This window comes from Ranitomeya imitator, chromosome 5, assembly GCF_032444005.1.
Source record: "Ranitomeya imitator isolate aRanImi1 chromosome 5, aRanImi1.pri, whole genome shotgun sequence".
Lineage (NCBI taxonomy): Eukaryota > Metazoa > Chordata > Amphibia > Anura > Dendrobatidae > Ranitomeya > Ranitomeya imitator.
In genome coordinates, this window is record NC_091286.1 from 578,344,932 (window position 1) to 578,372,697 (window position 27,766).

A 27,766-nucleotide genomic window follows, 5' to 3' on the forward strand; every position below is an offset into this window, starting at 1 on the left:
TGTATCCAGCGGGACTAAACTCCAGCACCCTGTGTATATAGAGTAATGATCACATGTATGTATCCAGCAGGACTAAAGTCCAGCACCCTGTGTATATAGAGTAATGGTCACATGTATGTATCCAGCGGGACTAAAGTCCAGCACCCTGTGTATATAGAGTAATGGTCACATGTATGTATCCAGCGGGACTAAAGTCCAGCACCCTGTGTATATAGAGTAATGGTCACATGTATGTATCCAGCGGGACTAAAGTCCAGCACCCTGTGTATATAGAGTAATGGTCACATGTATGTATCCAGCGGGACTAAAGTCCAGCACCCTGTGTATATAGAGTAATGGTCACATGTATGTATACAGCGGGACTAAAGTCCAGCACCCTGTGTATATAGAGTAATGGCCACATGTATGTATCCAGCGGGACTAAAGTCCAGCACCCTGTGTATATAGAGTAATGGCCACATGTATGTATCCAGCAGGACTAAAGTCCAGCACCCTGTGTATATAGAGTAATGGCCACATGTATGTATCCAGCAGGACTAAAGTCCAGCACCCTGTGTATATAGAGTAATGATCACATGTATGTATCCAGCAGGACTAAACTCCAGCACCCTGTGTATATAGAGTAATGGCCACATGCATGTATCCAGCGGGACTAAAGTCCAGCACCCTGTGTATATAGAGTAATGGTCACATGCATGTATCCAGCAGGACTAAAGTCCAGCACCCTGTGTATATAGAGTAATGGCCACATGCATGTATCCAGCAGGACTAAACTCCAGCACCCTGTGTATATAGAGTAATGATCACATGCATGTATCCAGCAGGACTAAACTCCAGCACCCTGTGTATATAGAGTAATGGTCACATGTATGTATCCAGCAGGACTAAAGTCCAGCACCCTGTGTATATAGAGTAATTGTCACATGTATGTATCCAGCAGGACTAAAGTCCAGCACCCTGTGTATATAGAGTAATGGCCACATGTATGTATCCAGCAGGACTAAAGTCCAGCACCCTGTGTATATAGAGTAATGGCCACATGTATGTATTATTTATTATTATTATTATACATTTTTATAGCGCCATTTATTCCATGGCGCTTTACATGTGAATACGGGGCAAATATAGACAAATACATTAAACATGAGCAGATAACAAGGCACACGAGTACATAAGGAGGGAGGACCCTGCCCGCGAGGGCTCACAGTCTGCAGGGGGTGGGTGAGGATACACTAGGAGAGGGAAGAGCTGGCTGTGCGGCTGTACAGCAGGACTAAAGGTCCAGCACCCTGTGTATATAGAGTAATGGTCACATGTATGTATACAGCGGGACTAAAGGTTCAGCACCCTGTGTATATAGAGTAATGGTCACATGTATGTATACAGCGGGACTAAAGGTCCAGCACCCTGTGTATATAGAGTAATGGTCACATGTATGTATCCAGCATGAAGGACCTTCATGTCTGTATGAGGCAGGATAACATGTATAAAGAACGCATCTGACCATGTATACAGTATAAAGGTACGAAAACGTGCACACAACATACACTACACAGTATGAGAACATATTGGGATATGCATATATATATATATATATATATATATATATATATATATATATATATATATATATATATTTTTTTTTTTTCACACAAACATACATATGTACAGTATAGGGACATCTATATATCCGTCAATGCATTACAGTATGAGCACATAAATATACATCCACAGTATAAGGACGCGTATATACAGTACAGCATGAGTGCATCATATATATACACCCATAGTATGAGGACATTATATACACAGTACAGTATGAGCACAGTATACATCCAGAGTATAGGGATTTGTATATACAGTACGAGCACACATGTGGAACACACACAGGATGAGGACATGTATATATGTATGTATGTATGTATGTATGCATGCATGTAACCTCCAGCCCTGTATGTATGTATGTATGTATGTATGTATGTATGTATGTATGTATGTAAGTATGTATGTATCAATCACATTTTTTTGGTGATTATACTAAGCAGTAAATCCCATAACAAGAGGTACTTTCTAGATAAAATATCATTTATTGAACAAAAATAAAACATATATAGACATTCAATGACAAAAAAATGACAAAAAACAAAAAAGTGCAGAATCCAATAAAAAGAGGGACATAACCATAGGAGAGCCACCAAATCTTGTAGCACTGCGGTGAAGCTAAATAAAGAGGCTAAATACCGCACATAGGCGCCCAATTAGGTCTGATAGAAAAAGTGCCGTAGCCAATGTAAGCCATATAGTATATTCCTGTCTAAAACTTAGACTATCCTGTGCTATGACAGTGACGCATATTGTACATTTTATAAGGAAGCCCCAATAACTAAAGTGGTAAGTGCGGAAAATCGCGCTCCATAAAATAAAACAAGAACACATTACCCGCAGTGTATGGTGTGGTCTCTCCTCGGCGTCCCTCTGCCCCGACGCGCGTTTCACTGACGGCTTCTTCAACATCGGGGCAGAGGGACGCCGAGGAGAGACCACACCATACACTGCGGGTAATGTGTACTTGATTTATTTTATGGAGCGCTATTTTCCGCACTTACCACTTTAGTTATTGGGGCTTCCTTATAAAATGTACCATATGCATCACTGTCATAGCACAGGATAGTCTAAGTTTTAGACAGGAATATACTATATGGCTTACATTGGCTACGGCACTTTTTCTATCAGACCTAATTGGGCGCCTATGTGCGGTATTTAGCCTCTCTTTATTTAGCTTCACCGCAGTGCTACAAGATTTGGTGGCTCTCCTATGGTTATGTCCCTCTTTTTATTGGATTCTGCACTTTGTTATTTTTTGTCATTTTTTTTGTCATTGAATGTCTATATATGTTTTATTTTTGTTCAATAAATGATATTTTATCTAAAAAGTACCTCTTGTTTTGGGATTTACTGCTTAGCATAATCACCAAAAAAATGTGATTTGTGTCTTCAGTATCTAGTGGTACTTGTATCCCCAATTTAGGGGCATTCTACTAAGGGCAACCTATGTGAAATGTATGTATGTAGCCTCCGTGTATAATCTTTATTTTTTTATAGCGCTAACATATTCCACAGCGCTTTAGTTTTTGCACACATTATCGTATGCGTGTGTGTGTGTAGCGCGTGTGTGTGTGTGTAGCGCGTGTGTGTGTGTAGCGCGTGTGTGTGTGTGTGTAGCGCGTGTGTGTGTGTAGCGCGTGTGTGTGTGTAGCGCGTGTGTGTGTAGCGCGCGTGTGTAGCGCGCGTGTGTAGCGCGCGTGTGTAGCGCGCGTGTGTAGCGCGCGTGTAGCGCGCGTGTGTAGCGCGCGTGTGTGTAGCGCGCGTGTGTGTAGCGCGCGTGTGTGTAGCGCGCGTGTGTGTAGCGCGCGTGTGTGTAGCGCGCGTGTGTGTAGCGCGCGTGTGTGTAGCGCGCGTGTGTGTAGCGCGCGTGTGTGTAGCGCGCGTGTGTGTAGCGCGCGTGTGTGTAGCGCGCGTGTGTAGCGCGCGTGTGTAGCGCGCGTGTGTGTAGCGCGCGTGTGTGTAGCGCGCGTGTGTGTAGCGCGCGTGTGTGTAGCGCGCGTGTGTGTAGCGCGTGTGTGTGTAGCGTGTGTGTGTGTGTAGCGTGTGTGTGTGTAGCGTGTGTGTGTAGCGTGTGTGTGTAGCGTGTGTGTGTGTGTAGCGTGTGTGTGTGTGTAGCGTGTGTGTGTGTGTAGCGTGTGTGTGTAGCGTGTGTGTGTGTGTAGCGTGTGTGTGTAGCGTGTGTGTGTGTGTAGCGTGTGTGTGTGTAGCGTGTGTGTGTGTAGCGTGTGTGTGTGTGTGTAGCGTGTGTGTGTGTGTAGCGTGTGTGTGTGTGTAGCGTGTGTGTGTGTGTAGCGTGTGTGTGTAGCGTGTGTGTGTGTAGCGTGTGTGTGTGTAGCGTGTGTGTGTGTAGCGTGTGTGTGTAGCGCGTGTGTGTGTAGCGTGTGTGTGTGTAGCGTGTGTGTGTGTAGCGTGTGTGTAGCGTGTGTGTGTGTAGCGTGTGTGTGTAGCGCGTGTGTGTGTAGCGTGTGTGTGTGTAGCGTGTGTGTGTGTAGCGTGTGTGTGTGTGTAGCGTGTGTGTGTGTGTGTGTAGCGTGTGTGTGTAGCGTGTGTGTGTGTAGCGTGTGTGTGTAGCGTGTGTGTGTAGCGTGTGTGTGTAGCGTGTGTGTGTAGCCTCCGTGTATGTAGCGTGTGTGTGTGTAGCCTCCGTGTATGTATGAACAGTACAGACCAAATGATTGGACACCTTCTCATTTAAAGATTTTTCTGTATTTTCATGACTGAAAATTGTACATTCACACTGAAGGCATCAAAACTATGAATTAAAACATGTGGATTTATATACTTAACAAAAGTGTGAAACAACTGAAAATATGTCTTATATTCTAGGTTATTCGAAGTAGCCACCTTTTGCTTTGATGACTGCTTTACACACTCTTGGCATTCTCTTGATGAGCTTCAAGAGGTAGTCACCGGGATTGGTCTTCCAACAATCTAGAAGGAGTTCCCAGAGATGCTTAGCACTTGTTGGCCCTTTTGCCTTCCCTCTGCGGGCCAACTTATTATTATTATTATTTATTGTTATAGCGCCATTTATTCCATGGCGCTTTACATGTGAGGAGGGGTATACATAATAAAAACAAGTACAATAATCTTAAACAATACAAGTCATAACTGGTACAGGAGGAGTGAGGACCCTGCCCGCGAAGGCTCACAATCTACAAGGGATGGGTGAGAATACAGTAGGCGAGGATAGAGCTGGTCATGCAGCGGTTTGGTCGATCAGTGGTTACTGCAGGTTGTAGGCTCACCCCAAACCATCTTGATTGGATTCAGGTCTGGTGACTGCGGAGGCCAGGTCATCTGGCGTAGCTCCCCATCACTCTCCTTCTTGGTCAAATAGCACTTACACAGCCTGGAGGTGTTTGGGGTCATTGTCCTGTTGAAAAATAAATGATGGTCCAACTGAACGCAAACCGGATGGAATAGCATGCCACTGCAAGATGCTGTGGTAGCCATGCTGGTTCAGTATACCTTCAATTTTGGATAAATCTCCAACAGTGTCAGCAGCAAACAACCCCCACACCATCACACCTCCTCCTCCATGCTTCACGGTGGGAACCAGGCATGTAGAGTCCATCCGTTCACCTTTTCTGCGTCTCACAAAGACACGGTGGTTGGAACCAAAGATCTCAAATTTGGACTCATCAGACCAAAGCACAGATTTCCGCTGGTCTAATGTCCATTCCTTGTGTTCTTTAGCCCAAACAAGTCTCTTCTGCTTGTTGCCTGCCCTTAGCAGTGGTTTCCTAGCAGCTATTTTACCATGAAGGCCTGCTGCACAAAGTCTCCTCTTAACAGTTGTTGTAGAGATGTGTCTGCTGCTCTGTGTGGCATTGGCCTGGTCTCTTATCTGAACTGCTGTTAACCTGCGATTTCTGAGGCTGGTGACTCAGATAAACTTATCGTCAGAAGCAGAGGTGACTCTTGGTCTTCCTTTCCTGGGGCGGTCCTCATGTGAGCCAGTTTCTTTGTAGCGCTTGATGGTTTTTGCAAGTGCACTTGGGGACACTTTAAAAGTTAGCGCTATTTTTCGGACTGACTGACCTTCATTTCTTAAAGTAATGAGGGCCACTCGTTTTTCTTAGCTGCTTTTTTCCTGCCATAATACAAATTCTAACAGTCTATTCAGTAGGACTATCAGCTGTGTATCTACCAGACTTCTGCACAACACAACTGATGGCCCCAATCCCATTTATAAGGCAAGAAATCCCACTTATTAAACCTGACAGGGCACACCTGTGAAGTGAAAACCATTTCCGGTGACTACCTCTTGAAGCTCATCAAGAGAATGCCAAGAGTGTGCAAAGTAGTCAAAGCAAAAGGTGGCTACTTTGAAGAACCTAGAATATAAGACAATTTCAGTTGCTTCACACTTTTTTGTTAAGTATATAATTCCACATGTGTTAATTCATAGTTTTGATGCCTTCAGTTTGAATGTACAATTTTCATAGTCATGAAAATACAGAAAAATCTTTAAATGAGAAGGTGTGTCCAAACTTTTGGTCTGTACCGTATGTATGTAGCCTCCGTCCCTGTATGTATGCATGCATGTGCGTATGTAGCCTCCGTCCCTGCATGTATGTATGCATGTAGCCTCCGTCCCTGTATGTATGTATGTAGGTAGCCTCCGTTCCTGCACGTATGTATGTAGCCTCCGTCCCTGCATGTTTGTATGTATGTAGCCTCCGTCCCTGCATGTATGTATGTATGTAGCCTCCGTCCCTGTATGTCTGTATGTAGCCTCCGTCCATGCATGTATGTATGTAGCCTCCGTTCCTGCATGTATGTATGTATGTAGCCTCCGTCCCTGCATGTACGTATGTATGTATGTACGTGTGTAGCCTCCGTCCCTGTATGTACGTGTGTAGCCTCCGTCCCTGTATGTACGTGTGTAGCCTCCGTCCCTGTATGTACGTGTGTAGCCTCCGTCCCTGTATGTACGTGTGTAGCCTCCGTCCCTGTATGTACGTGTGTAGCCTCCGTCCCTGTATGTACGTGTGTAGCCTCCGTCCCTGTATGTACGTGTGTAGCCTCCGTCCCTGCATGTACGTATGTAGCCTCTGTCCCTGTATGTATGTATGGAGCCTCTGTCCCTGTATGTATGGAGCCTCCCTCCCTGTATGTATGTATGTCTGTCGCCTCCGTCCCTGTATGTATGTCGGTCGGTCTGTCCGTAGCCTCCGTCCCTGTATGTACGTATGTAGCCTCCGTCCCTGTATGTACGTATGGAGCCTCCGTCCCTGTATGTACGTATGGAGCCTCCGTCCCTGTATGTACGTATGGAGCCTCCGTCCCTGTATGTACGTATGGAGCCTCTGTCCCTGTATGTATGGAGCCTCCCTCCCTGTATGTATGTATGTATGTCTGTCGCCTCCGTCCCTGTATGTATGTCGGTCGGTCTGTCCGTAGCCTCCGTCCCTGTATGTATGTCGGTCGGTCTGTCCGTAGCCTCCGTCCCTGTATGTATGTATGGAGCCTCCGTCCCTGTCTGTAGCCTCCGTCCCTGTATGTATGTATGGAGCCTCCGTCCCTGTATGTCTGTATGTAGCCTCGACCTCCGTGCCTGTCTGTAGCCTCCCTCCCTGTATGTATGTCGGTCGGTCTGTCCGTAGCCTCCGTCCCTGTATGTCTGTATGTATGTAGCCTCGGTCCCTGTATGTATGTATGTAGCCTCCGTCCCTGTATGTATGTATGTATGTAGCCTCGGTCCCTGTATGTATGTATGTAGCCTCCGTCCCTGTATGTATGTAGCCTCCGTCCCTGTATGTATGTATGTATGTAGCCTCGGTCCCTGTATGTATGTATGTAGCCTCCGTCCCTGTATGTATGTATGTATGTATGTATGTAGCCTCCGTCCCTGTATGTATGTATGTATGTATCCTCCGTCCCTGTATGTATGTAGCCTCCGTCCCTGCATGCATGTATGTATGTATGTATGTATGTAGCCTCCGTCCCTGTATGTATGTATGTATGTATGTATGTAGCCTCCGTCCCTGTATGTATGTATGTATGTCGGTCTGTCTGTCTGTAGCCTCCGTCCCCGTATATATATGTATGTATGTATGTATGTATGTATGTAGCCTCCGTCCCCATATATATATGTATGTATGTAGCCTCCGTCCCTGTATGTATGTATGTCGGTCTGTCTGTCTGTAGCCTCCGTCCCCGTATATATATGTATGTATGTATGTAGCCTCCGTCCCTGTATGTCGGTCTGTCTGTCTGTAGCCTCCGTCCCTGTATGTATGTAGCCTCCGTCCCCGTATATATATGTATGTATGTATGTATGTAGCCTCCGTCCCTGTATGTATGTATGTCGGTCTGTCTGTCTGTAGCCTCCGTCCCTGTATGTATGTATGTATGTATGTATGTAGCCTCCGTCCCTGTATGTATGTCGGTCTGTCTGTCTGTAGCCTCCGTCCCCGTATATATATGTATGTATGTATGTATGTATGTATGTATGTATGTAGCCTCCGTCCCCGTATATATATATGTATGTATGTAGCCTCCGTCCCCGTATGTATGTATGTCGGTCTGTCTGTCTGTAGCCTCCGTCCCTGTATGTATGTATGTATGTATGTATGTATGTAGCCTCCGTCCCTGTATGTATGTCGGTCTGTCTGTCTGTAGCCTCCGTCCCCGTATATATATGTATGTATGTATGTATGTATGTATGTATGTATGTATGTATGTATGTATGTAGCCTCCGTCCCCGTATATATATGTATGTATGTATGTAGCCTCCGTCCCCGTATGTATGTATGTCGGTCTGTCTGTCTGTAGCCTCCGTCCCCGTATATATATGTATGTATGTATGTATGTATGTAGCCTCCGTCCCTGTATGTCGGTCTGTCTGTCTGTAGCCTCCGTCCCTGTATGTATGTAGCCTCCGTCCCCGTATATATATGTATGTATGTATGTATGTAGCCTCCGTCCCTGTATGTCGGTCTGTCTGTCTGTAGCCTCCGTCCCTGTATGTATGTAGCCTCCGTCCCCGTATATATATGTATGTATGTATGTATGTAGCCTCCGTCCCTGTATGTCGGTCTGTCTGTCTGTAGCCTCCGTCCCTGTATGTATGTAGCCTCCGTCCCCGTATATATATGTATGTATGTATGTATGTAGCCTCCGTCCCTGTATGTCGGTCTGTCTGTCGCCTCCCTCCCTGTATGTATGTATGTATGTATGTATGTATGTATGTATGTATGTATGTATGTATGTAGCCTCCGTCCCCGTATATATATGTATGTATGTATGTATGTAGCCTCCGTCCCTGTATGTCGGTCTGTCTGTCGCCTCCCTCCCTGTATGTATGTATGTCGGTCTGTCTGTAGCCTCCGTCCCCGTATATATATGTATGTATGTATGTAGCCTCCCTCCCTGTATGTCTGTCTGTCTGTAGCCTCCGTCCCTGTATGTATGTAGCCTCCGTCCCCGTATATATATGTATGTATGTATGTATGTATGTATGTATGTATGTATGTAGCCTCCGTCCCTGTATGTGAGCCGGTACTCACAGGATGCCGGAGCAGGACGTGCACACGAAGGCCCCCGCCGTCATATTGGCGTAGGTCGGGCCGCGCTGGTCACAGTCGAAGCACTTGCGGTTGTGCGGGAGGCTGGTCATCTCCCGGAGCAGCTTCAGGTGCTTCTCCTCCTGCTTCCGCTTGGCGCTGGCCGCCATGGTGAGCACCGGCCGCGGGCGACACACCGGGAGACACCGGGCGGCACCTAGCAGGCACAGTCAAGGGCCAGTGACGTGTCTAGGGGCGTGGCCTCAGAACGTCACGTTCATAAAGGCGGGGCCTATTGACGCTAAAGGGCAAGCAGCAATTATTAGAGAGATAATAATCGCGCTGTACACGGGTGAGAGCGCGGGAGAACACGCATCGTGCGGATCGTGAGAATGGTCTCACGTGGAGGAGGACGGCGGGACGGACGTTCTGACATGAACGGCAGAAAGGAAGGCGGAAGTCACACAATACACTTCCGGATTCCTTCACTCGTTACTAGGCAACAAGATGGATGCGGACTGTATGACCGCTGGGCTTGGTCCGTATGTTCTGCGCCTGCAGATGTGTCATGTCTCCTGTCCCTGGTAACACACCCGCGGGTGTCCGGGCGTCTTATTGTGTGACACCCTGTGTAAGGACGTGTTCTCATACAGCTGACAGGAGGCAGGGCCGTGTGTGTGACAAGGGCACCGCCATAGTCACCCGAAATAGGCAATACCGCACACTGTGCCTCCAGGATAAGTAATGCTGAACACTGTGCCCCCGGGATAAGTAATACCGCACACTGTGCCTCCAGGATAAATAATACCGCACACTGTGCTCCCAGAATAAGTAATGCTGAACACTGTGCCCCCCGGGATAAGTAATACCGCACACTGTGCCTCCAGGATAAATAATACCGCACACTGTGCCCCCGGGATAAGTAATACCGCACACTGTGCTCCCAGGATAAGTAATACCGCACACTGTGCCCCCGGGATAAGTAATACCGCACACTGTGCCTCCAGGATAAATAATACCGCACACTGTGCCTCCAGGATAAATAATACCGCACACTGTGCTCCCAGAATAAGTAATGCTGAACACTGTGCCCCCCGGGATAAGTAATACCGCACACTGTGCCTCCAGGATAAATAATACCGCACACTGTGCCCCCGGGATAAGTAATACCGCACACTGTGCTCCCAGGATAAGTAATACCGCACACTGTGCCCCCGGGATAAGTAATACCGCACACTGTGCCTCCAGGATAAATAATACCGCACACTGTGCTCCCAGGATAAGTAATGCTGAACACTGTGCCCCCGGGATAAGTAATACCGCACACTGTGCCTCCAGGATAAATAATACCGCACACTGTGCTCCCAGAATAAGTAATGCTGAACACTGTGCCCCCCGGGATAAGTAATACCGCACACTGTGCCTCCAGGATAAATAATACCGCACACTGTGCCCCCGGGATAAGTAATACCGCACACTGTGCTCCCAGGATAAGTAATACCGCACACTGTGCCCCCGGGATAAGTAATACCGCACACTGTGCCTCCAGGATAAATAATACCGCACACTGTGCCTCCAGGATAAATAATACCGCACACTGTGCTCCCAGAATAAGTAATGCTGAACACTGTGCCCCCCGGGATAAGTAATACCGCACACTGTGCCTCCAGGATAAATAATACCGCACACTGTGCCCCCGGGATAAGTAATACCGCACACTGTGCTCCCAGGATAAGTAATACCGCACACTGTGCCCCCGGGATAAGTAATACCGCACACTGTGCCTCCAGGATAAATAATACCGCACACTGTGCCTCCAGGATAAATAATACCGCACACTGTGCTCCCAGAATAAGTAATGCTGAACACTGTGCCCCCCGGGATAAGTAATACCGCACACTGTGCCTCCAGGATAAATAATACCGCACACTGTGCCCCCGGGATAAGTAATACCGCACACTGTGCTCCCAGGATAAGTAATACCGCACACTGTGCCCCCGGGATAAGTAATACCGCACACTGTGCCTCCAGGATAAATAATACCGCACACTGTGCTCCCAGGATAAGTAATGCTGAACACTGTGCCCCCGGGATAAGTAATACCGCACACTGTGCCTCCAGGATAAATAATACCGCACACTGTGCTCCCAGAATAAGTAATGCTGAACACTGTGCCCCCCGGGATAAGTAATACCGCACACTGTGCCTCCAGGATAAATAATACCGCACACTGTGCCCCCGGGATAAGTAATACCGCACACTGTGCTCCCAGGATAAGTAATACCGCACACTGTGCCCCCGGGATAAGTAATACCGCACACTGTGCCTCCAGGATAAATAATACCGCACACTGTGCTCCCAGGATAAGTAATGCTGAACACTGTGCCCCCGGGATAAGTAATACCGCACACTGTGCCTCCAGGATAAATAATACCGCACACTGTGCTCCCAGGATAAGTAATACCGCACACTGTGCCTCCAGGATAAATAATACCGCACACTGTGCTCCCAGCATAAATAATACTGCACACTGTGCTCCCAGAATAAGTAATGCTGAACACTGTGCCCCCCGGGATAAGTAATACCGCACACTGTGCTCCCGGAATAAATAATACCACACACTGTGCCCCCAGGATAAGTAATACCGCACACTGTGCCCCCAGGATAAATAATACCGCACACTGTGCTCCCAGGATAAGTAATACCGCACACTGTGCTCCCAGAATAAGTAATGCTGAACACTGTGCTCCCCGGGATAAGTAATACCGCACACTGTGCTCCCAGAATAAGTAATGCTGAACACTGTGCCCACCGGGATAAGTAATACCGCACACTGTGCTCCCAGAATAAGTAATACCGCACACTGTGCTCCCGGAATAAGTAATGCTGAACACTGTGCCCCCCGGGATAAGTAATACCGCACACTGTGCTCCCAGAATAAGTAATGCTGAACACTGTGCCCCCCGGGATAAGTAATGCTGAACACTGTGCCCCCCGGGATAAATAATACCGCACACTGTGCCTCCAGGATAAATAATACCGCACACTGTGCTCCCAGAATAAGTAATGCTGAACACTGTGCCCCCCGGGATAAGTAATACCGCACACTGTGCTCCCAGAATAAGTAATACCGCACACTGTGCTCCCGGAATAAGTAATGCTGAACACTGTGCTCCCCGGGATAAGTAATACCGCACACTGTGCTCCCAGAATAAGTAATACCGCACACTGTGCTCCCGGAATAAGTAATGCTGAACACTGTGCCCCCCGGGATAAATAATACCGCACACTGTGCCTCCAGGATAAATAATACCGCACACTGTGCTCCCAGGATAAATAATACCGCACACTGTGCTCCCAGGATAAGTAATACCGCACACTGTGCCCCCGGGATAAGTAATACCGCACACTGTGCCTCCAGGATAAATAATACCGCACACTGTGCTCCCAGGATAAGTAATGCTGAACACTGTGACCCCGGGATAAGTAATACCGCACACTGTGCCTCCAGGATAAATAATACCGCACACTGTGCTCCCAGGATAAGTAATACCGCACACTGTGCCTCCAGGATAAATAATACCGCACACTGTGCTCCCAGCATAAATAATACTGCACACTGTGCTCCCAGAATAAGTAATGCTGAACACTGTGCCCCCCGGGATAAGTAATACCGCACACTGTGCTCCCGGAATAAATAATACCACACACTGTGCCCCCAGGATAAGTAATACCGCACACTGTGCCCCCAGGATAAATAATACCGCACACTGTGCTCCCAGGATAAGTAATACTGCACACTGTGCTCCCAGAATAAGTAATGCTGAACACTGTGCTCCCCGGGATAAGTAATACCGCACACTGTGCTCCCAGAATAAGTAATGCTGAACACTGTGCCCCTCGGGATAAGTAATACCGCACACTGTGCTCCCAGAATAAGTAATACCGCACACTGTGCTCCCGGAATAAGTAATGCTGAACACTGTGCCCCCCGGGATAAGTAATACCGCACACTGTGCTCCCAGAATAAGTAATGCTGAACACTGTGCCCCCCGGGATAAGTAATGCTGAACACTGTGCCCCCCGGGATAAATAATACCGCACACTGTGCCTCCAGGATAAATAATACCGCACACTGTGCTCCCAGAATAAGTAATGCTGAACACTGTGCCCCCCGGGATAAGTAATACCGCACACTGTGCTCCCAGAATAAGTAATACCGCACACTGTGCTCCCGGAATAAGTAATGCTGAACACTGTGCTCCCCGGGATAAGTAATACCGCACACTGTGCTCCCAGAATAAGTAATACCGCACACTGTGCTCCCGGAATAAGTAATGCTGAACACTGTGCCCCCCGGGATAAATAATACCGCACACTGTGCCTCCAGGATAAATAATACCGCACACTGTGCTCCCAGGATAAATAATACCGCACACTGTGCTCCCAGGATAAGTAATACCGCACACTGTGCTCCCAGAATAAGTAATGCTGAACACTGTGCCCCCCGGGATAAATAATACCGCACACTGTGCCTCCAGGATAAATAATACCGCACACTGTGCTCCCAGGATAAATAATACCGCACACTGTGCTCCCAGAATAAGTAATGCTGAACACTGTGCCCCCCGGGATAAATAATACCGCACACTGTGCCTCCAGGATAAATAATACCGCACACTGTGCTCCCAGGATAAATAATACCGCACACTGTGCTCCCAGGATAAGTAATACCGCACACTGTGCCTCCAGGATAAATAATACCGCACACTGTGCTCCCAGCATAAATAATACTGCACACTGTGCTCCCAGAATAAGTAATGCTGAACACTGTGCCCCCCGGGATAAATAATACCGCACACTGTGCTCCCAGGAAAAATAATACAGCTCACTGTGCCCCCCAGGATAACTAATACTGCACACTGTGCCCCCCAGGATAACTAATACCACACACTGTGGCCCCGGGATAAGTAATACCACACACTGTGCCCACGGGATAAGTAATACCGCACACTGTGCCGTCGGGATAACTAATACCGCACACTGCCCTCGGAATAAGTAATACCACACTGCCCCCGGAATAAGTAATACCGCATACTGTGCCTCTGGAATAAGAAAAACTGCATACTGTGCCCCCAGGATAAGTAATTCCGCACACTGTGCCCCCCAGGATAACTAATACCGCACCCTGTGCCCCTGAGATAAGTAATACCACACACTGTGCCCCCGGAATAAGCAATACCGCATACTGTACCCCCGGGATAAGTAATACCGCACACTGTGCCCCCAGGATAAGTAATACCGCACACTGTGCCCTCGGGATAAGTAATACCGCATACTATGCCACCGGGATAAGTAATACCGCACACTGTGCTCCTGGAATAAGTAATACCGCACACTGTGCTCCCGGAATAAGTAATACCGCATACTGTGCCCTCGGGATAAGTAATACCACACACTGTGCCCCCGGAATAAGTAATACAGCATACTGTGCCTCGGGGATAAGTAATACCGCATACTGTGCCCCCGGGATAAGTAATACAGCACACTGTGCCCCCCAGGATAACTAGTACCGCACACTGTGCCCCCGGGATAAGTAATAGCACACACTGTGCCCCTGGAATAAGTAATACCGCACACTGTGCCCTCTGGATAAGTAATACTGCACACTGTGCCCCCAGGATAAGTAATACAGCACACTGTGCCCTCGGGATAAGTAATACCGCATACTGTACCCCCAGGACAAGTAATACCGCACACTGTGCCCCCAGGATAAGTAATACCGCACACTGCCCCCGGGATAAGTAATACCGTACACTGTGCCCCTGGGAAAAGTAATACCGCACACTGTGCCCCCCGGATAAGTAATGCCGCACACTGTGCCCGCCGGATAAGTAATACTGCACGCTGTGCCCCCCAGCATAAGTAATACCGCACAGTATGCTCCCAGGATAAGTACATACCGCACATTGTGCCCATGGGATAAGTAATACAGCACAATGTGCCCCCGGAATAAGTAATACAGCACAATGTGCCCCCGGGATAAGTAATACCGCACACTGTGCTCCCAGGATAAGTAATACCGCACACTGTGCCCATGGGATAAGTAATACCGCACACTGTGCTCCCAGGATAAGTAATACAGCACAATGTACCCTCGGAATAATTAATACCGCACACTGTGCTCATGGGATAAGTAATTCCGCACACTGTGCTCCCAGGATAAGTAATACCGCACACTGTGCCCCCAGGATAAGTAATGCTGTACACTGTGCCCCCGGGATAAGTAATACCACACACTGTGCTCCCAGGATAAGTAATACCGCACATTGTGCCCATGGGATAAGTAATACCACACACTGTGCCCCCCGAAATAAGTAATACAGCACAATGTACCCTCGGAATAATTAATACCACACACTGTGATCCCAGGATAAGTAATTCTGCACACTGTGCTCATGGGATAAGTAATACCGCACACTGTGCCCCCGGGATAAGTAATGATGCACACTATGCCCCCGGGATAAGTAATGCCGCACACTGTGCCCCTGGGATAAGTAATAACGCACACTGTTCCCCCGGGATAAGTAATACCGATGACCTACTAACTGCCAGGAGCAAGCGACACTACTCTGTCCTCCTTCTCCTGGACCTGTCTTCTGCCTTTGACACTGTGGACCACTCCCTTTTGCTACAAATTCTCTCATCTCTTGGCATCACAGACTTGGCCCTTTCCTGGATCTCGTCATATCTGACAGACCGAACATTCAGTGTCTCCCTCCCCCACACCACCTCCTCACTTCGCCCCTTGCCAGTCGGTGTTCCTCAAGGCTCTGTTCTAGGACCCCTACTCTTCTCCATCTACACTTTCGGCTTGGGACAGCTCATAATATCCCACGGTATGCAGTACCATCTCTACGCTGATGACACGCAGATCTATCTATCCGGACCTGACCTCACCTCCTTACTTACCAAAATCCCGCACTGTCTGTCTGCTAGTTCAGCTTTCTTTTCTGCTCGCTTTCTACAACTGAATATGGACAAAACAGAATTCATCATCCTTCCCCCATCTCACTCTACCCCTCCACCAGACCTATCCATCAATGTCAATGGCTGCTCACTTTCCCCAGTCCAACACGCCCGGTGCCTCGGGGTGATCCTCGACTCTGCCCTCTCCTTCAAGCCACATATCCAAGCCCTTGCCTCCTCCTGCCGTCTCAAACTCAAAAATATTTCCCGGATCCGTGCTTTCCTTGACCGCGACACCGCAAAAACGCTAGTGCATGCCCTTATCATCTCCCGCCTCGACTACTGCAACCTCCTACTCACTGGACTCCCCTCTAGCACTCTGGCACCGCTCCAATCCATCCTACACTCTGCTGCCCGACTAATCTACCTGTCTCCCCGCTATTCCCCAGCCTCCCCTCTCTGCCAAGCCCTTCACTGGCTTCCTATCGCCCAGAGACTCCAGTTCAAAACCCTCACAATGACATACAAAGCCATCCACAACCTGTCTCCTCCATACATCTGTGACATGGTCTCCCGGTACCTACCTACACGCAACCTCCGATCCTCCCAAGACCTCCTTCTCTACTCCCCTCTCATCTCTTCTTCCCACAACCGCATCCAAGTCTTCTCCCGTGCTTGCCCCATACTCTGGAACTCTCTACCCCAACACATCAGACTCTCACCTATCATAGAAACCTTCAAAAAGAACCTGAAGACTCACCTCTTCCGACAAGCTTACAGCCTGCAGTGATCCTGAAGTTACTGAACCGCCGCGCAACCTGCCCTACCCTCTCCTAGTGTATCCTCACCCATCCCCTGCAGACTGTGAGCCCTCGCGGGCAGGGTCCTCCCTCCTTATGTACCCGTGTGCCTGTTATCTGCTCATGTTTTATGTATTTGTCTATATTTGCCTTGTATTCACATGTAAAGCGCCATGGAATAAATGGCGCTATAAAAATGTATAATAATAATAATACCGGACACTGTGCTCCCAGGATAAGTAATACCGCACACTGTGCCCCTGGGATAAGTAATAACACACACTGTTCTCCCAAGATAAGTAATTCCACACACTGTGATCCCAGGATAAGTAATACCGCACACTGTGCCCCTGGGATAAGTAATACCGCACACTGCCCCCAGAATAAGTAGCCGCTCACTGTGCCCCCTGATTAATACCCCCTATGAATGGTCTTGGAATGCTACTTTTAGTAGGCGTCTTGATGGAATCCACTGTGGCACATACAGAATGTACAAAATATAAACAACTTATATTTTTACCAAAATATTTACGTTCACTTTCTTTGCACAGCTGTAATTACAAATATCATTTACATTGCCTGATATGGTGACGTTTATATATCGTCTCCCCTAAGAAAAAAATATTTGAATTAGAAATGTGTTGGTAGAATTTCCTCTTCACGTTTCCACCACCAAGTCTGGCCAGGAGGGAGCCTCGGTAATCTCCGCTGTCCTATACAAATGATTCTAACCGTCCATTACAGGATTGTGCAGCCTCACTCATTGGGAAATCATGCGTCTGCTGACACTATGTTACTTTCCGGACAGATAAGAGAACTGAAGTTTGGAATTTTGTTATTACAGTGGAATTATACAGATGGAAATACCAGACATTGCTCAGAACACAAGCTTGTGCTTCCTGTAGGACATCAGGCTCCATCAGATCACTTCCATTTAATTGTTGATTAACCAAAAAGCTGCAGGGAAATTATGCGAATATCAAGAAAATTACCTCGAGTGATTTAAGGTCAGATTTTGCTTAATTGAGCCTAAAAATAACATCTGCCCTGTCATATGGGACTAGAAAATTATCATCATGGACGATGATACAATTATTATCATAAATGTTGGAAATCATTATGAGATTAAAAGAAACAATTTCTTAATTTATGAGTATTGAGTCGATGCTATGCGATCCAGTTTAATACTTGGATCCACTGTGTACCTACAGATTTGAGTCATCTACATTAGCAACAGTGAAGATGAAAATAGACACCAGTCCACAGTACAAAGACAATAAACATAGGGGCCGATTCATTAAGATTGGCATTTCATATGACGGTCTTAACCCCTTCACCGCCTTGGGTTTTTCTGTTTTTTTCTCTCCTTCCCAGAGCCACAGCTTTTTCATTTTTCCATCAATATGTCCATGTGAGGGCTTGTTTTTTGTGGGAAGAGTTGTATATTTGAACTATTTGTTTTGCAATATAGTGTACTGGAAAACAAATTCAAAGTGCAGTAAAATTGCAAAAAAAAGTGCTATTTCACAATTGTTTTTTTGTTTTGCTATTTTACCATGTTAACTAACTGCTAAAACTGACCTGTAATTATGATTCTCCAGGTCACTACGAGTTCATAGATACCAAACATGTCTAGGTTTCCATTTTATTTAAATGGTGAAAAAAAATCCCAAGTTTCTTAAAAAAAACGCCATATTCTGAGACACATAACGTCCCCATTTTTCGTGATCTTGGGCTGGTTGAGGGCTTATTTTTTGCATGCCGAGCTATTGATACGAGTTTGGTATAGATATGATCTTTTGCTCGCTCGTTATTGCACTTTAATGCAATGTTGTGGCAACAAAAAAACATAATTCTGACGTTCTAACTTTATTTCTTGTTGCACTGTAATCACACCGACCCGAAAAATAAAGTCCTGTAATCACTTATACTGCACGAGGAACGGCGTAAAAAATAAATAAAACCAATTCTTCACCTGCTGTTGATTTTTTCATTCTGCCTCCCAAAGATCACAGCAAGGCTTGGCTCACATTTATCCTGCGCTCTGCGCTGAGTGCCTACACCAGTGTTTCAGTGTAATTCACTGAAATACGTGATTCAAACAAAACCCCCAGCAGAGGAGTCTCTATAATGAGGCATATGTGAACACTGTGGCCTATGATCTGGCAGTGTATGTCTTTTTAGGCATGCATGAAAACACAGTCTGCCATAGTTTTGTACACTTCTGAAATGAAGGAAACTTCTGAACAGAGGCCAGACAGAGTCCAGAGTAACCCTGGTGCCTCATCAAAGTGAGTGGGGGTTTCATCTGAACCACGTTAGTGGACAATTTAAATGGAAACCCCAAATAAAGTGCTCAGCACAGAACGATCCCAAACATCATGTAAAATGTTCCCAATAAAAGGTTCAACTTAATCCACAAAAATAGCAAGTCCCCACTCAGGTCCATCACCTGTCACTGGAAATATAGGGGGCTTCCACGTTACTGGTAACACAAAGGCTCTGGAAAAGCACTATGGCTCCTCGCCCCCAAAAGAAATACAGCGAATTCTGCGCTCCCAAATCCAAATGCCCCTCTCCCTTCTGAGCCCCAGTGTGTCTAAGGCCGGTTTCACACGTCAGTGGCACCGGTACCGGAGGTGACAGTTTCCTCACGTACCGGAGACACTGACACACGTAGACACATAAAAATCACTGCATCTGTTCAGATGTCATTGATTTTTTGCGGACCGTGTCTCCGTGTGCCAAACACGGAGACATGTCAGTGTTCGTGGGAGCGCACGTATTACACGGACCCATTAACGTCCGTGTGCAGTCCGTGTGCCGTGCAGGGGACAGCGCTACATTAAGTGCTGTCCCCCCACTGGTGCTGAATCCGCGATTCATATCTTCTCTGCAGCAGCGTTTGCTGCAGAGAAAATATGAATAATAGTGTTTAAAATAAAGATCTATGTGCCCCTGCCCTCCCACCCCCTGTGCGCCCCCCCCCCCCCCCCCCCCCCCCGCTGTTCTGAAAATACTCACCCGCCTCCCTCGTTGGCTGTCGCTGCTTCCTGTTCTGGCCGCATCTTCTCCTGTATGCGGTCACGTGGGGCCGCTCATTTACAGTAATGAATATGCGGCTCCACCTCCCATAGGGGTGGAGCCGCATATTCATTACTGTAATTGGCGGCCCCACGTGACCGCATACAGGAGAAGATGCGGCCAGAACAGGAAGCAGCGACAGCCAACGAGGGAGGCGGGTGAGTATTTTCAGAACAGCGGGGGGGGCACACTGATGTGCCACGTGAGCACATGGACACGGATAACTCCAGTACCAATTTTATAGGGTACTGAAATTATCTGGACGTGTGAAACCGGCCTAAATCACATATAGCGTCTGCATGTTTGGCATTTCTGTAGCGATGACAGCACGCCTAATTTTCAGGTACGTGTCTCCAGAAGCATGAGCTTCGCATAATGTACTGGTGACTGCAGCATACAGGTAACTTCAATGGCAGTTTGCAATTTATTCAGTATCATCCACTGCTACTTGTTTCTGGAAAACACCCAAGGAGTCAAACTCGTCACTCCAGCTGTAGATAAATTCCCAAAGGGAAATAATTTCCAAAAATGGGGTCACTTGAGGGGGGATTCTGCTCTTTTAGCACTTAATGGCTCTGTATATGGAGTCCGAAAACTATTCTCGGAAAATCTGCGCTCCAGGAAGCAAATAGCGCTCCGTCTCTCCCGAGTGTCTCCGTGTGGCTAAGCAGTAACGAGTACTGTATATCCACATATGGGGTATTTCTACATTCAGCAGAAATTGTGGGACACATTTTGGTGCCATTTTTTACCCATTTCTCCTTTTGAAAATGTCAAATGAGAGGCTAAAACTATTTTTAGGTGATAAAAAATGTAATTATTTTTTCTTCACAGCTCAATGGTATAAAATTCTGTGACACACCTGTGGTGTCAATATGATCACTGCACCCCTATATTAATTTATCAAGAGGTGTATTTTGTAAAATTGGGTCACTTATGATTAGTTCTGCTGTTCTGGCACCTCAGGGGCTCTCCCAGTGGGTCATGGCACCTGCAAACCATAACACTAAAATCTGCACTTTAATATGGCACTCCTTCCCTTCTGATCTTTGCTCTGTGCCTGAAAAGTATTTCCGGTTTACAAGTAGGGTATTGGCGCACTCAGTAAAAAATTTTACAACAAACTTAGGTCCATTTTTTCCTAAAATTTTAGTGGTAAAAATTTAGTTATTCTTTTTCACACCCAATAGTATGAAAATCTGTGAGGTACATGTGTCAATGTGAGCGTAGTTTGTAAAATGTGGTCATATATTATTATTATTTATTATTATAGCGCCATTTATTCCATGGCGCTTTACATGTGAGTGTAACAACTCTGCCAGCATCACTGCATGGGCTCCCATCCCCCACCTGCCTTACACACCAACTTACTCACTACTCCGGGCCATGCTGTGAGTTCTGTCTTCTGCCGGCTCCATGCTGGGTGCCTCTTGTCTCCTGCCTGCTCTCTGCATACTTCCTGGCTGTGTGCATAGTGTGTAGCGGCGCCGGCACTCCCTGTCTCTTATTGAGTCAGTGTGCATCTCTCTAAGAGGTCTCAGGTACTTAAGGCATCCCCGCCCATAGGAGGATGCCTGAGCCACTTCCTCAGTGTCTTGCTGCTGAGGTGCCAGGTCCTGTCTTGCTAGTTCTCTTGTGTCAGCCACTCAGAGGGGACTTTGTACCCTGGCCTGTACTTGTGTCTCTTGTTTCTGCCACCCAGTGGGGCTTCGTACCCTGGTCTGAGTCCTTGTTTCTGTGCCTTGTCCCATTCCTGACCCTGTCTAAACCTAGTCCTTAACCTGTGTCTGATTGTATCCCTGTCTGTAGCCTTTTCTATTCCGCTGTGTGTTTCCTTGTGTTCACTCCTTCTCTTTGCTCCGCCTCCTTTGGTCCTGCTCTTTGCTTTGCCTCCTGTGGTTCTTGTCTTTGCTCTGCCTCCTGCGGTTCTGGTCATTGCTCTGCCTCCTGCAGTTCTGGTCTTTGCTCCGCCTCCTATGGTTCTGGTCTTTGCTCCGCGTCTTACGGTTCTGCCTTACATCCGCTCCTTGCGGTTCTGCCTTGCATCTGCTCATTGCGGTTCTGCTTTGCTCCACTCCTTGCGGTTCTGCCTTGCATCCGCTCCTTGCGGTTCAGCTCGCTGCACTGAAACCAGTGTCCCTGTTCTTCTCTCCACTCCGCAACCTTGCGGTCCTGCTTTACTTCCGTTTTGCAACCTGCGGGTCAGGTCCCTGCCTGTTCCCATATACCCTCCAGTCTGAAAAGGTCCCTACCTGTTCCCATCTACCCTCCAGTCTGAACAGGTCCCTACATGTTCCCATATACCCTCCAGTCTGAACAGGCCCCTACCTGTTCCCATCTACCCTCCTGTCTGAACAGGTCCCTACCTGTTCCCATATACCCTCCAGTCTGAACAGGTCCCTACCTGTTCCCATATACCCTCCAGTCTGAAAAGGTCCCTACCTGTTCCCATCTACCCTCCAGTCTGAACAGGTCCCTACATGTTCCCATATACCCTCCAGTCTGAACAGGCCCCTACCTGTTCCCATCTACCCTCCTGTCTGAACAGGTCCCTACCTGTTCCCATATACCCTCCAGTCTGAGCAGGTCCCTACCTGTTCCCATCTACCCTCCTGTCTGAACAGGTCCCTACCTGTTCCCAAAAACCCTCCAGTCTGAACAGGTCCCTACCTGTTCCCATCTACCCTCCTGTCTGAACAGGTCCCTACCTGTTCCCATATACCCTCCAGTCTGAACAGGTCCCTACCTGTTCCCATCTACCCTCCTGTCTGAACAGGTCCCTACCTGTTCCCATATACCCTCCAGTCTGAACAGGTCCCTACCTGTTCCCATCTACCCTCCTGTCTGAACAGGTCCCTACCTGTTCCCATCTACCCTCCTGTCTGAACAGGTCCCTACCTGTTCCCATCTACCCTCCTGTCTGAACAGGTCCCTACCTGTTCCCAAAAACCCTCCAGTCTGAACAGGTCCCTACCTGTTCCCATCTACCCTCCTGTCTGAACAGGTCCCTACCTGTTCCCATATACCCTCCAGTCTGAACAGGTCCCTACCTGTTCCCATCTACCCTCCTGTCTGAACAGGTCCCTACCTGTTCCCATCTACCCTCCTGTCTGAACAGGTCCCTACCTGTTCCCATATACCCTCCAGTCTGAACAGGTCCCTACCTGTTCCCATCTACCCTCCTGTCTGCACAGGTCCCTACCTGTTCCGATATACCCTCCAGTCTGAACAGGTCCCTACCTGTTCCCATCTACCCTCCTGTCTGAACAGGTCCCTACCTGTTTCCATATACCCTCCAGTCTGAACAGGTTCCTACCTGTTCCCATCTACCCTCCAGTCTGAACAGGTCCCTACCTGTTCCCATCTACCCTCCTGTCTGAACAGGTCCCTGTTATGATCTGGTGGTTTAGGAGCAACATGGGACGAGCTCTGAAGGAAGTGGTACCTGTACTGACCGCAGTCCCTAAGCTCAACACAACACTAGAAGTAGCCGTGGGATGCTCCTGACACTCCCTAGGCACCTCTTCACAGCCTGAGAACTAACTACCCCTAAAGATAGAAACAGGAAAACTATCTTGCCTCAGAGAAAATCCCCAAAGGATAGATAGCCCCCCACAAGTAATGACTGTGAGTGGAGAGGGAAAAGACATACACAGAATGAAACCAGGATGAGCACAGGAGGCCAGTCTAGCTAGATAGATAGGACAGGATGGAATACTGTGCGGTCAGTATAAAACACTACAAAAAATCCACACAGAGTTTACAAAAAATCTCCACACCTGACTAAAGGTGTGGAGGGTAAATCTGCTTCCCAGAGCTTCCAGCTACACCGAATTAATTCATACTGACAAGCTGGACAAACATAGAAAGCACAGAACGGATAAGTCCACAACCTGTGGACAGAAAAGAGCAAGCAAGGACTTAGCTTTGCTGAACTGGTCAGGATAACAGGGAAATCCAAAGAGATGTGAATCCAACCAGGAACCATTGAAAAGTGGCACAAGCTGAAGGAAAGAGCCAGGCAAAATAGCCGAGCAAAAAGACAATCAGTGGAAGCAGCTGCTGACTGCTAAATCCAAGAAGCCGCCATTCCACTTAAAACCACCGGAGGGGGACTGCGCTTTGGGCTGCTACACAGCAATCAGGAGGGGACTCCACACACAAGGTCCCTCCACCATCTCGTCTGGAACAGAGAGGTGCCTTTTAATGCGACCACCCCTTGTACATAAGTGCTGCACGGGTTGGGAAACTCTTCTCTATAAAAGAGCAGTTGTGGCTGACTGAGTTGTTAACTCCTTAGCATCCAGAGCTAAGGCCTGCTGTGCCCACTTGACTTTTGCTCTAGACCCTGGTGACCAAGCCCTATACAGTTTCATTTAATTTTATTTAGTTTTTTCTCTTTTTTTTATTATATATATATATATATATATATATATATATATTTTTTATTTTTATTAAGCCTACCATAATCGTATTCCCACGGAAGAACGACAACTTCTGCTGGAAGTGATCCAGATCATCTCACACACAAACAGGGATAAAAATCTCCCTGCAAGAAAGCAGTCTGCAGTAGCCGACAATAAAGAAGCTACTTTGTGGTATTACACCGCCATCTAGTGGTGGAATAAAGGATATACATCTTAACCTTCTCTCTAAGTCTGACACTTTAGACAACTCGGAGAAAATCCTTTTCTTTGCTCAAACTATGTCATTGTGCAGCTCTACTCAACTACAACCAATATGATGACCTAAGCATCAGGCTGGCGCACATGTGGTGAGCTTCAAAGCGAGCGCTACATTTAGATAGAATGGTTAAACTTCATAAAGAGCGCCGCAACTCTTCTCTCTCTGCTACTAGACAAGACAAACAAAAAGCTATGGAGAAATTCCTAAAACACAAGCCTTCGTCAACCAGGTCTACCAGCAAGACCTCTCAATTAGGTGCCACAGTGGATGAACAAGTCGACGACTACGATTCAAGTGATGAAGCCTCAGGAAGCGACACTACACATATGGACTCTGGAGGAATCACAAAATCCTTCCTTAAAAAAGCACTAATTCAAGCAATGAAGCCATTGATTGCAGAGGTCTCAGGCCTACGAGCAGATATTCAACAAATTGGCAACAGAGTTGAGTCTCTAGAGGCCACCCAATCTTCTATTATAAGTAATTCTAACAAAATAAAAGACCATCTGGACTTCCACAAATCTCATTTAAACATGGTGTCCCTATCCATAGAGGACCAAGAAAATCGGAGTCGCAGAAAAAATATCAGAATCAAAGGGATACCTGAAAGTGTCTCTAACGAGATCCTCGAAAAATCGGCCAAGGAAATATTTGCATTATTACTGTCTCAAGAAAGATGCGATCAAATAGTCATTGAGCGGATACATCGCTCACTTAGGCCTAAACCTAAACCCGCAGATCCCCCGAGGGATGTGATATGTGGTCTCCTGAATTATCTGGATACCTCGGCAATCTTAAATGCTGCCAGGGATAATAAAAATTTGTCCTACAAAGGATCTTCCATACAGTTATACCAGGACCTTGCACCATCGACTCTCGCCAAACGGAGGGTCCTGAAGCCTCTTCTTGACACACTTCGTGCGAATAAGATACTATATAAATGGTTATTCCCTTTTGGCCTGACTATACACGGCGGAGGAAAACAAGCTACAATTCGCCATCCAGATGATCTTGCCAAAGTTTGGGCTACATTCGACATCGAGGCAGTGGATGTTCCTTCCTGGCTACCCTTGGATATGATGCCGAATATTCCACCCAGCCTTCGCCCCTTGTTGGACCATGGCGAGTGGTCTCCAGCCAAGAGACTTGCCTCCCCGAAACAAGGCAAAACTGGAGCTAAAAAGAATCTGCCTCCTTGAAGCGCTTATGTGACGCTTCTGCTCCTGATCTTGGATGGGTTGCTGGACCTGATCTTGCTGGTATATATAGATCGGGTACAGCTCAAAGTTCGATTGGATAATGGAATTTGTCCTCTACATTGTCTTTGTTATAGAATTTAACTGTATTAGTTATAGTTATTTTGATCGCCACTTGTGCGCCCGTAATGGACTGTCCTGTCTGTTTTTGGAGGATGTTTTGGGCCCCTACCTCCGCCATAGATGGGATGTTTGATGTTTATATGTTAAATTTTTTCTTCCTTAATGTTTTTACTACTGTTATGGTTCCCTTGTTAATTTGGTACACGTGTGCAGATGTCCTCCTAACTTCTTTTTTGGTTTATGACCGTTAGCGATTTAAAATCAGCCACCTTAGTGGTGGCCTCATATAATGTGAAGGGCATGCGCTCCCCAAGGAAAAGAGGGCAACTAATGAGACTTCTGCAATCTAAAAATTCTAGTATAGTATTTTTCCAGGAAACACACTTTAAAAAAGATAGGACCCCTGATATGTCAAGAACACAATTCCCTATATGGTATCATAATACCGGTACCACTGCTTCCAGGGGAGTCAGTATAGCATTAAAAAAAAATGTTCCTTTCACCTTAAAGGATATCTTATCTGATGCTGATGGGAGATATATTATGGTAAAGGGTCTGCTAGCCAACACAAAAGTTACCCTTTGCAACATCTACGCCCCAAATCAAAATCAAATTGGTTGGCTGTGTCAAGTATTGAATACCCTTAGCTTATTCAAAGAAGGGATCATAATTCTAGGTGGGGATTTCAATGTTTCTCTCAACCCAGCGATAGATTCCTCGTCAGGAAAATCCTCTATCTCACAAAAAGCACTAAGAAAACTGCATACTAGCCTGCAATCTTTAAAATTAATCGCCCCATGGAGAACGCTATATCCGTCGACTAAAGACTTTACTTTCTTTTCCTCTCCCCACAATAACTACCATAGATTAGACTACCTCCTAACTCAATCTTGTCACCTTCAATTGGTGAAATCTGCAAAAATAGATGTTATTTCCCTTTCAGACCATGCCCCGATTTTCCTAGAGATGATTATTAAATCACTTCCCCTCCCGTCATTTACTTGGACGCTGAACGAAACTCTGCTAGGCTCTAGTTCCCATGTAACTAAATTTTCAACCTCTATCAATCTATTCTTCAAGGAAAACTGTCTCCCGGGTACCTCCATGCCCTTGGTCTGGGAGACACATAAAGCGGTCTTGAGGGGAGAATTTATAGCCCTGGGCTCATATTTGAAAAAGGAAAGGTCAAAAGAAGTAATGTCTATTCTTCATCAGATTAATACTATAGAAAGGTTACACAAACACTCTCAGACAGATAAAACACAGACAGAACTCATTGCACTCAGAAGATCCTTGAAAGATCTTTTGAACATACATTCAGCTAAGATCTATATGAGAAGTCAACAACGGTTCTACCTCCACGGTAACAGAGGAAGTAAGCTCATGACGTCTCTCTTGAGAAAGCGTAGTGGACGAACCTTTATCACACAATTAAAGGGTAGGAATGGATCAATTATTTCTGAGACCAAGGACATTGCCAAGGAATTTACACATTTCTATGAAAACCTTTATAATTTAGAGGTACCGGGGGGCATGGAGGAACCTGGGACAGCCTCGGAGGCAATAGACACATTTCTTTCCTCTTTGAGGCTTCCCTCAATGTCCACAGATGACATTACATCTTTAGTGGCTCCAATCACTCCTGAGCAGGTCTTAGAAACTCTATCTAACATTCCCAACGGGAAGGCCCCGGGCCCTGATGGCCTACCAATCATCTACTATAAAAAATTAATAAAATCCCTATTACCCCACCTGGTTTCACTATTCAACTCTTATATGGTAGGAGAAT

At 46.8% G+C, this 27,766-nt stretch overlaps 1 protein-coding gene and 1 long non-coding RNA gene across 9 annotated transcripts in view; one reads left to right on the forward strand and one right to left on the reverse strand.

Moving 5' to 3' along the window:
• Nucleotides 1–9,581, reverse strand: part of LOC138638492 (arf-GAP domain and FG repeat-containing protein 1-like) — a 78,375-nt gene extending 68,794 nt beyond the window's left edge. The window contains exon 1 of one of the 8 annotated variants that reach the window (XM_069727829.1): nt 9,123–9,581. In XM_069727829.1, the coding sequence (XP_069583930.1) occupies nt 9,123–9,289 (167 nt within the window). In that variant the 5' untranslated portion in view covers nt 9,290–9,581. The remainder of the gene's footprint in view (nt 1–9,122) is intronic. The other 7 variants (XM_069727827.1, XM_069727830.1, XM_069727833.1 and 4 more) reach the window with 7 other exon arrangements.
• Nucleotides 1–27,766, forward strand: part of LOC138638495 (uncharacterized) — a 74,387-nt gene that overhangs the window by 16,870 nt on the left and 29,751 nt on the right. The gene's annotated exons all lie outside the window — the stretch shown is intronic.